Below are 11,422 nucleotides of genomic sequence, written 5' to 3'. Positions count from 1 at the left end.
CTCATCCTTAATGATGGATTCTCGAATTTTACCAACAACCGAGGTTAAGCTGATTGGCCTATAATTTTCCATCTTTTGCCTTGATCCTTTCTTGAACAAGGGGGTTACAACAGCCATCTTCCAATCATCCGGGACCTTTCCTGACTCCAGTGACTCTTGAAAGATCTCAACCAATGCCTCTGCTATTTCCTCAGCCACCTCTCTCAGAACTCTAGGGTGTATCCCATCGGGGCCAGGAGATTTATCAATTTTAAGATTTTTTAACTTTTCTAGCACTATCTCTTTCGTGATGGCAACCATACTCAACTCAGCCCCGTGACACCCTTTAATTTTTGGGATATTGCTCATGTCTTCCACTGTGAAAACTGACGCAAAGTACTTGTTAAGTTCTCCTGCTATTTCCTTATCTCCCATCACTAGGCTTCCTGCATCAGTTTGAAGTGGCCCAATGTCTACTTTTGCCTGTCGTTTGTTTCTTATGTGCTGAAAGAAACTTTTACTATTATTTCTAATATTACTGGCTAGCCTACCTTCATATTTGATCCTCTCATTTCTTATTACACTCTTTGTTATCCTCTGTTTGCTTTTGTATCCTTCCCAATCTTCTGATTTCCCACTTTTCTTAGCCACTTTATAGGATCTCTCTTTTTCTTTAATACATTTCCTGACTTCCTTTGTCAGCCAAGGTTGTCTAATCCCTCCCCGGTTAATCTTTCTTTTCTTGGGAGTGATCCTCTGTACAGTGTCCTCAATTATACCTATAAACTCCTGCCATTTTTGCTCTACTGTCTTCCCTGCTAGGCTCTGCTTCCAGTCTATTTTCGTCAGTTCCTCTCTCATGCCCTCATAATTACCTTTATTCAACTGTAACACCATTACATCCGATTTTGCCTTCTCTCTTTCAAACTGCAGACTGAACTCTATCATATTATGGTCGCTACTTCCTAAGGGTTCCCTTACTTTAAGATCTTTTATAGAGTCTGGTTCATTGCAAAGCACTAGGTCCAGAATAGCCTGCTCTCTTGTGGGCTCCATGACAAGCTGTTCCAAAAAGCCATCCTGTAAGCATTCCATGAATTCCCTTTCTTTGGATCCACTAACAACATTATTTACCCAGTCCACCTGCATATTGAAGTCTCCCATGATCAATGTAACCTTGCCTTTCTGACATGCCTTCTCTATTTCCCGGTACATGTTGCGTCCCTGGTCCTGACCACTGTTAGGAGGTCTATACACAACTCCAATTATGTTTTTTTTGCCTTTACTGGGACCAAGTTGGGATGATACACATACCCTCTTTTTCCCATCCACTTTTGATCTTTCAATGAGATCACTTCAAAAGTCAAGAACATGTGACATGACCTTAGAATGTTAGTCTATGCATGCAGAAATGACTTGTTATGTCTGAAGTAACAAACATGAGGGAATACATGGTGAAAATGGTGAAAGAAGCACAGAGCCATACATCTACAACTACTTAACAAAATGGTTTCTGTGGCCAGAAATCATTTTTTAAGCGACAAGACATAGATACATAATTCATTGAGAAACTCACATCGAGGTGGTGAGATGGAGGCAAAATTAAAGCAAAAGAAATGTCAAGCTGGAACAATTGACTGCTAAAGGGGGAAAAATCCTCAATAAATTTATTCTAAAATATCAGTACAGGTGAAGGACAAGCTGGAGAATTATTTGAGCACATATAATCTACTGCTGTAATTGTATGTACCATAACCAGCCAAGGACAAGTCACAATCCACAGAGGATATAAAGGATCGTTTTAATGTGGAACCAGGGAAAATAAAGGGAAAAATCCAACAGCTTGATCCAAGGAAAAAAAGGAAAATCAAAAAAAAAAATAGGGAGACAAAGGGGAGAATGAAACCAGGCAAAGAAATGCTCACCATTAGAGATACAGAGCTAGTATGTTACAAACAAATGCTCGGACAATTGGAAGCCTTTCTACTCCTTCCAACCCATTAAAACAACTTGGTGGTCTCTGTACCATACCTAAACGGTTGTTCCTTGACTAAATTAACAAACTCTGAAAATTCCTCATGAATCATTGACTACCTGGTACAATATGTAACAAACATGCCATAAGCGAGATGTCCCAAAAAGTGAGTTAAACTAATTTTCTCCAATTCCTAAACATCCCAGCTTTTCAAACCTCAAGTTTTCATTTACCTTACATTTTAAACTTTCAAACCAGAAACTAAAATTTGTATTCCTAAAATACATTAAATCATGAAATTACATATTTATAACAACAGTTTTATGTAAATTAACAAGTTGAAACACATGAACCAATCATAGGCAATGTGTTAAAAAAGGTACAGCAACATCTAGCCTGTATAATCAAGTAATCAGCTGAATGGAACAAAATTCTAATAAAACACTTACCAACATTTTGAAGTGGTGATGTGGAACACAGTTCAGGAGTTCTGTGGAAGAATTGTCCCCATTAATGAAACATGCAACTTCCACACCATTTTCTCTACCTTGCACCATACAGTTTAATGCAAATGAATAAAATGAGCTTTTGTTCTACAACAGAAGATTATCTGCGCTCATAATTTCGACAAGTCAAGTTAAGATATGGCACAACATTTACTTGTCAGGAAAGTTGTCAGCTAGAAAATAATCTTAAATTCAGCACAGAAGTCTTAGAAAACATCATAATCTCATGACTGGGTAGGACTGTAAACAGCAGGAACCATAAGGTATCAAGTTTGATCTATACTGAAGCATTTGGCCTATATTGCTAAACTCCACAAAACCAAGTTTACAAGGTGATGAAATAGTGACAATGGCCAGTGAAGAACTAAAAGAAAAAAAAGAGGAAGAAAGTAAAATAAGAAGTTGGGATTTAATCAAGAAATTCTCAAGTATTGTTAACAGTGCATTTTGTAGATTTTAGACTCACTGATTTCAATCATAATACTAGCCCAATCGGCTGGACAGCTTGTTTGTAACACATTGCTACTATCAGCATAGATTCAATTCCCACACAATGAAGGATTCTGCATCTCAAACTTTCTCATCTGAGGCATGGTGACTCTTAGGTTAAACCACCAACAGTCATCTCTCTCTAATGGGAAAATAGCCCAATGGTCTGAACAGACTATGATGACTTTATTTTACTTACACCTCATCTAGATCCATCTTTCATTTCTTTACTGGTGTATTATCATCTTCTGCTTTGTTGATTTGCATCAACATCCTTTTGTCATTTACTTTTGCTTACTTTCCCATTTAGGGCAGCACGATGGCTCAGTGGTTAGCACTGCTACCTCACAGCACCAGGGACCCAGGTTCATTTCCCCACTCAGGTGACTGCCTCTGTAGAATTTGCCCATTCTCCCACGTATGTGTGGGTCTCTGCTGTGTGCTCTGGTTTCCTCCCTCAATCCAAAGATGTGCAGGTTAGGTGGATTAGCCATGGGAAATGCAGGTTTACAGGGACAGGGTAGGAGTCTGGGTTGGATCTCTCCAGAGATTGAATAGCCTGCTCTCACACTGGAGGGATTCTATCACAAAGCTTTAGATGTGAAGTATCGATATGCAGGTTTCCTCGCAGCCTTTGGAGTCCTCGTTTTACAGCAGACCATTCTTTCATTCAACGGGTTCTCTGCCAGAAGTCAGCATGATTGTGTAAAGGAGGCTGCAGAAGAAGATTGAGAGCCTATAGTTGCTCCTGCAGCTGCGCAAAGGACTGATCTATAATTCTGTGGGTGAAAGAGGGTGGAAACGTAGGATCTCAGTTGTTATCCCTAGGGATGATGTCCAAATCCCATATGACCATAAGACATGGGACAGAAATTAGGCCATTCAGCTCAGTGAGTCTGCTCCACCATTCAATCATGGCAGATAAGCTTCTCAGCCTCATTCTCACCATAATCCCAGTTCTTGGAAATGTAACAAGAACATGGGTTATGTTCAATGACAATCGAACCATAATTTTAAAACCTAAGGCAGGAGATTTAATAAGGCATTGGAGGAAAAACCATTTTCACCCAGAAGGTGGAAGTCTTCTGGAATGCACTGCCTGGGAGAACAGTTGAGATGCAAAACCTCAAAACCTTTAAAAGCTCATCCAAGTACTTTCTAAAGTGTCATTCCATTCAAAGCTATGGGCCAAGTGTAGGAAAGTGGTTATGAATGTAGGTCACAATGTACTTTTGCAGCACAGACTCGATGAGCCAAAATGCCTCTTCTGTACTGAATGTTTCTATGATCTTATGACTGACCCTGGCAGTGCTTGTGTAGGAGTTTGCAAAGATGATGTTTGGGGAAAATGCTCTTGTTTTGCTTCACCTTCAAGTAGAACTTACTCATTAAACATGTTCTTGCCTCCTTTGAATTGCAGGTTTTCCAAGAGTCAAAAAAACACATCAGCCATGAATCAACATGCGAAGCAAGTCAAAAGAGAGGCTGTCAGCCTCTTTAAAATATTTAGCCAGCCAATCCACCTCCCGGTCTGGATTGGCAGTCCTCCCTTTCTTCCATGTTTCTTAAATACAGCAGATGTGTTGACTGAAGGCCAATTTAGGTTTGGTTTGAGATATTTTAATACTCTACCAGACCCTAACTTACCTGCTTCTGGTGGTAACATTTAATCTTTTGGAATTTTCCATTGCATGTGAATGCCAATTGGTAGAGGGAACAGAATATAAAGCAAAGATAGGTGTATTAACCAAAAGGATGCGTTTAATTTGGAGAAATAAAAAAAAATCTTTACAGAAGAGAAAAACCAAGTAGCAATGTATTTATTCATTGATTATTTTGCTGTACCAAAAGTAGGTAAATTGTTTACGGAAAGAAATTTGTACCTACATTTCAGGAAGACCAACGTCATCGTATATTTCCTCAAATGTCTCTGGTTGTTTCAAAATTCTTTTACTAATTTCCTTAATTTCGGCATTATCCATTTTCACAGCTTCAATCTGGATGTAACCATCTGTAATAATAAAAAGTCAGACTCCTTGATGGACCTTTCAGAAGCAGCATCAATGAAATATTTCATTACCCATCACAAACAGGTCTTCATCCCATCCTATTGAATAGATTAGCAAAGGGTGAAAGCAACTGCTTCACAACTTTTCTGGGAAATACTTTAAGTTTGAAGCCAGTTAAAAGCAGATCTGTAAAATAAAATGTGAGAGCACAAAAATCTATTTTTTTTAAAAGAGGGCTTGACATGGAAACCCTATGGTGGCCTTCCACCCAGTGTTAATTTATATTACAACAGTGACTAGACTTCAAAAGCACTTCATCAGCTGTAAAGTGCATTGAGAAATTCAGTGGGCGTGAGAAGAGCTTATGTAAATACAAATCTTTCTGCATTGGATAGGTAGGTGTTTGTAAATGAGTTGATCTAAGTAACAAAGGAATAAAGAATCCAAATCATTTCCTCATCTGTGTGGACAGCTTAAAATCACATGTCAGACCGGTAAGGAACACTATAATGAAACAGCAAAATTACTTCAAAATGAAAGTTCAATATAATGTTCATCTCCAAGTATTACTGGCTGCTTTATAAGAAATAGTTGGAATTGAAGGGGAATTTTTTCAGCTTAAATCATAATTGTCTTTTGTCTCAAGGACATTTTTGTTCCATTTGGCCTTCTCCCAATTTTTCTCTCTCATTTTGATGGCACTGACACTCATTCAGGTTGAAACACTCCTGAATATTGCACTTCCTGGGGTTAAGCTCCCAGGATACTGAAGCTCACTGTACAGTAAATATATTGAAAAAAAAAGAGACAGTAACCCTATGCTTTATCATGATTGAGGAGTTTTAAATCTAAGTATTACAAATTTTTGGGATGTAAGAGTTTCTGGAAGTAACAGATGAAAGAGCAGCACCCTGAAAGCTAGTGCTTCCAAATAAACCTGTTAAACCATAACCTGGTGTTGAGTGATTTTTTAAACTTTGTCCACCCCAGTCCAATACCAGTTCCTTCAAATCAGAAATTAAACAGATAGGGATAAAGAATTAAAATATAAGAGCAGCAAATTATTTACATACAATTCCCATCATGAGTTCTGGCTAGCCACTTTCCAGTAGGACAATCAACCATACGGATAATTTCCACTACTTCACCCGGTTTCACAGTGAGGTCCAGTTTTCCTCCCTTTAAAAGCTGCTGCACTTGAACTTTATATATAGGAACCTCCAGGCCTGTGAGCTAAACACAAACAAACAAATAAAATTAAAATTGTCACTAATGATAATGATGAAAGTAAAAACAGAATTTCTCAAAGTTTGAGCCATTTCAGACCTGTCTTGTGTGGTGCAATTAAAAACTTTATAGCATTCCCTAACTAAGTGGTTTCTTGCAGTGTGTCTTGCTAGGTGATCGATAGTATTCCAATCAGGATAACCAATGCATCCAACTAATGAAATGCTAGCTGCATTAAAAATTAGAAATCTAAAATCAGAACACATTCCAGTGAAAAACGCCAAGGTAACATTGAGTGTACCTTGAAGGTTCAAGATGTTACCCAGTGTGGTGATGATCAGAAATAAATACTTGGAATTGAAAAATTAGTCAGATGGCACATGAAAAAAAAACAGTTCCAACTTTGCAAGTTTAGGGCACTGAGGTCATCGATTCCATTATGCTGTATCTACAGTAGCTCTTTCCTGGACAATATAGAATTATTTCAATTGTAATCTCCAAATCTTGTCCTTCCAGAGTTTCAAATTTACATCCAATTTTCCCTCAAAAGAACCATCATGTTTCAGAGGATCCTTTATTAATGTAATGCTTTGTCTTGCAGTTGAGGTTTCACACAAAAGAAATAAAAACAGTAAGAATGAAGAACTCAAAGATGCACCCTAACCAGGCTATTGTGTATTTCCAATATTTCTACTTTTACACTTTATATTTGCTCAGTATCAGTTTTGAACAAAGGTAGCAAAAAAGACTGAAAAAACTTCAAGGAGAATAAAATCCACAGCTTTTCATAACATAGGCACAGCAGAAGAGAAAGGATGGTGGTGAAAAATCAGTTGTGTCTAAGATTGTGAAACCATCTGGGATACATTTATTACATTGATTATTGCAATACAGCACAATGCAATACAAGCTGCAACTTTGAACTGATTTTTCATTAGTTTAAAGCTTTTGACTATACAAAGCACAAAATAGTTAGCTGTAACTTCACAATATGTTGTACATACATTGAATTTCCTCTGTAGTTCTTTTTCTCTTATTTCTTTTTCTCTTATTTCTTTACTTTCATATTCCTTAACTTGGTCCTGATGTTTCCCTTTCATTTTTCTGATTTGCAATACATTTTTCTGCTCAACTTCCTGGTGCTGCTGCTCCTTTTTCTTATTGGTTTCTTCGTGTATACGACTACAAGAGAAGGAAGATCAAAAGGACAGAATTCTTCCTTTAAGAAATAAGCCTTACATGTTCATACCTTTATATTAAAAAATCTAAACAGACTTAACATTACTAGATTATGTAATAAGATGATGCACAATCCAAAGACGTTTGATCTCTGCCAACTCGCCTGATCTCAAACAGGCAAGAAGTGATACTGAATGAAATGTATATCCAGCAAAGGCTAAAATGTCAAGTCTTAATGATATTCAGTGACCTCATTAAACAGTAAAGCACACAAGGGGCTTAGGCAAGAATAGTCTGACAACACAATTTCTAATATATAAATAAATAATGGTTACTTTGGTGAGAGAAGATTTGTGACAATGAGTATTTTGACCAGTAACTTATGTTGTTTTCCTTTTTTTGTCCGAGCAGTTAAATGGAAGATGTTTCAAGAAAGATTTCAAGATAGAGAAGCTAAATTGAAACTAAATTTTCTTCATTGACGTCTATTTCAAATACACATTATAAAAACGTAGAAAGATGCTAACACTGTTGTTTAAAACAGGCATCTGCCCAAACAAATATATTAACAGGGATCATTAATGTTACAAATACAAGGTTTAGACTATTCCTATGTTTTGGGACTTTAATATAATTTAGAGTAAAATGAAGAAATGAGAGTTTTTATAGCCAAAAGAAAAGCCAATTAGTTATTAGATTGCAGGTTTCTTACGATAACTCGAAACCACACAGATAGCTTAGTGCGCAAGAAGAGAGAGTGAAAGCAGTGGGATGCAGGCAGTCAAAGCTGGTACTGAAACAGTGAAAATCATTCAATTATACAACTCTGTTTTGAATAAATTTAAAAGAACACAGCTTCCACTAGTTTCTGATGAAGACAATTTCACATAGAACAACTCTATAAAATAATTTTATTCATCTGTTTTAAAAGGCAGACCTCTTCTTCAACGAAGTGCCTTAACAATTGTCTCCTCCACAGAAAGGAGCAACATCTGGATATCCACCTTATTCAGGATGCTCAAAATTTTATGCTTCAATAAGATCACATCTCATTCTTCTAAATTCCAATGTGCATGGACCCAAGTTATTTGGCTTTTCTTCATAGGAGAGAATGAGTTAAGTGAAAATTCTCTGAACTACGTTGAAGGCAATTATAGATTATTTTTAAATCAGGAGACCAAAAAAATGTGTAAATGCGTACAGTAAAGATTCTCTAGTTTTATTTTCCATTCCCTTTGCGATAATTGGCAACATTTCATTTGCCTTCCTAATCTTTCTGTCTTTATATCAACTCTTTGCTGGTTTTCAAAGTCTGCCCAATCCTCTCATCTATCACTAATCTTTGCAAATTTATGTAATGTTTCCTTCAAGTGTAATACTATCCTTAGCTTCCTTATTTATCCATAGATGGCATATCCTTCTCAAAAGGCACAAAACAGAAATTGCTGGAAAAGCCCAGCAGGTTTGGCTGCATCTGTGGAGAGAAATCAGAGTTAATATTCTGGCCAGGGTGACCCTTTCTCAGGAGGGGTCTGAGGAAGGGTCACCGGATCCAAAACTTTCTCCACCTAGAGTGTGTGTTTTGGATCCGGAGATCCTTCCTCAGACCCCTCCTGAGAAAGGGTCACCCTAGCCAAAATATTAACTCTGGTTTCTCTCCACAGATGCTGCCAAACCTGCTGAGCTTTTCCAGCAATTTCTGCTTTTATTTCTGATTTACAGTATTTGCAGTTCTTTTGGATTTTATTCTTCTCAAAAGGTGCTTCTTTCTCACTGGGATAAATCTTTGCTGAGTGTTATTAAATGTGTCCTTAAAATGCAACCCCTGCAACTCTGTTGACTGTTTTTTCCAGTTCACTGTAACCAGCATTGCCTTCATTCCCTCATTGTAACATGTCACGCACTGTGGTGTAAAATTCCAAGCAGTGGAATGTGGTGAAACGGTTAAAAATTATGTCCCAATACATGTGTGAATCTAACCGGAATGGAGGTGTTGCTTAGTCCCGTGTGAATCTTATTACACACCTCCCCGTGTGAATCTTCTTATCTGTATGTAACCAGAATGGAATGTGTTTTTTAGCCTTGCTCTGCTGTTCACATGAATGTTTATATCTGGAAAAGAGTATATCAGCTGGAAAAGTCTCCAGTTCGGTGAGTCTGCTCCGGGGTTACGTTTAACCGCCGAGCGTGGGTTGTTGGCAACCGCTCTACGAGAACTGACGGCTCCCAGTTCCGGTAACATGTAGAGTGAGTATAAGCCAGACCCGTTGTGGCGACGCTGCGGGGAATAAAATGCCCATATTCTAGCAGACTCGCCTCTTGGTCGTTTGTTCTGTGTCAGACTACTCTCCTACGAACCTGACCTTGAGAATTTTTTAAAACACGCACCCACACTTCTCCCTTTCAAACTCATATTAAATGTTCTAATATGTTGTGATCACTGTCACCAAAAAGCTCTTCTGTCATGAGGTCATTTATTGTTCCTGTTTCATTTCATGTTACCAGATTCAGGAGAGCCTGCTGCCTGGCTCAATCTAAGAAATTGTCTAGAAAACACTAAAAAAAGGACATTTCTTGGCTTGCTTTGTGCTCGAGTTCCTTTAGACATCACACGTCAGAACGCATAGCAAACTGAAAAGGAGCTGACGAGAAATGATGTTGAATATCAGTGGTCACAGTCACAAGAGGATTTTCACCAAAATCAGAAAAGTAGATTTTTCCATAACAGAGAACGCAAGGCGAAGAAAAAAAAGCAATAACATCTGCATCATAAACTTTAACATCAGATGAGACAGATATGCCAATTTGGCAGGAGAGATTTTGCTAGTTGTGTATGGATGTATGAAATTCCACGCACATCTGTCATGGAGAATGCTATTAATGCAGGGTGAACACTGTCTACTGTTACTCTAATCTCCAAGAGCAAATTAGGTGTAGAGTACAAATAGGATGGCAGACATATGGTTTCACTCCAAAATGCAAGCCAGGAGGGGAAAAGGTACTGCTCTCTCTCTGCTGCTGCCAAAACAAGAAAATAGGAGATAATACATCAACTGCAAAGATTCATTGAAACAGAATCAAATTTGAGGGGAGATTAAGATGAACAGTTGATGCCTCAGCAAATGATCCAAAGGATGGCTGATAGGATACAGGAAATAGAATCAACCAGAAATGATGTTTCATGAGAAGACAGTGTTCTGACTGGATGTAGAATTACTGGACCAAAAAGATGCACAGAAATCTTTTCCAAAAGATACATGAAGGAATGGAGAAGTGGAATCTCAAAGCCAGGATAGTTGGGTAGACACTGAAGAAATAGTGCCTACATATAATATGTGCCAGAAGTACAAGAGTACACAGCAGAAAAAAGAAACGACAGCTACTGGAGTACAGGGAGTAGGCATTTAAGGTTACTCCTTAAAGCATTGTTTGCTTTAATATCATTATGTTATTAAGATCAGAAATCTCATTAATCCTGTGATGCTCAATGTTGTTGCCCAAAACATTGATTCTCCTGCTCCTCCGATGCTGCCTGACCTGCTGTGCTTTCCCAGCAACACACTCTCGACAACAATGCTCATTGTTGTTTATAGTACTCTAGTACTTCACCTGACCAGAGTAGCACAATTGTGGCATTATCTCTCCCTCTCAGACTGGAGACCACTGCCACTTTCTAATTTGTGATCTCTCCTTGTCCACTGCCCAAGGCACCTACCACTCACCAGACCCAGACTACTTAGCAGAACAGCCTGCTAGAATCCCTGAGGGGTCACGCAGGGCACTACTGCCCACAGGACCTGACCAGACAATGGAGACAGACAAGCTCAGCAACTCTCATACCTCCTCACTGAAGTAGGGGTCAGAATGGATGAGTCTTTGGGGCATAATGTGGACCACAACCAATGGAACAATGCTGGAGAGATGCCAAACTCCATGTGGACCGTAGAGGCCAAAGCCGTAGCCCAGACAACAACCTGCAGCTCTCCATGCCTCCCCACTGGCTGTGAGCCACAATTCAATGCTGGAAATCTGCAGCACTGGCCAGCTCCACCTAAAGA

General features: G+C 38.5%; 1 protein-coding gene across 3 annotated transcripts in view; it reads right to left on the bottom strand.

Annotated features, from left to right (window-relative positions):
- LOC122554385 (FYN-binding protein 1) overlaps window positions 1–11,422 on the bottom strand; it is an 88,797-nt gene that overhangs the window by 44,230 nt on the left and 33,145 nt on the right. For all 3 annotated transcript variants that reach the window (XM_043699309.1, XM_043699310.1, XM_043699312.1), the window contains 4 exons: window positions 7,190–7,367; window positions 6,032–6,191; window positions 4,837–4,960; window positions 2,404–2,444 (listed from right to left, as the gene is read on the bottom strand). In XM_043699309.1, the coding sequence (XP_043555244.1) occupies window positions 2,404–2,444; window positions 4,837–4,960; window positions 6,032–6,191; window positions 7,190–7,367 (503 nt within the window). The remainder of the gene's footprint in view (window positions 1–2,403; window positions 2,445–4,836; window positions 4,961–6,031; window positions 6,192–7,189; window positions 7,368–11,422) is intronic.

The sequence above is a fragment of the Chiloscyllium plagiosum genome, chromosome 11 (genome assembly GCF_004010195.1).
Source record: "Chiloscyllium plagiosum isolate BGI_BamShark_2017 chromosome 11, ASM401019v2, whole genome shotgun sequence".
NCBI lineage: Eukaryota > Metazoa > Chordata > Chondrichthyes > Orectolobiformes > Hemiscylliidae > Chiloscyllium > Chiloscyllium plagiosum.
The sequence above is the reverse complement of the archived record's forward strand: the minus strand, read 5'-3'. Positions and strand labels throughout refer to the sequence as shown.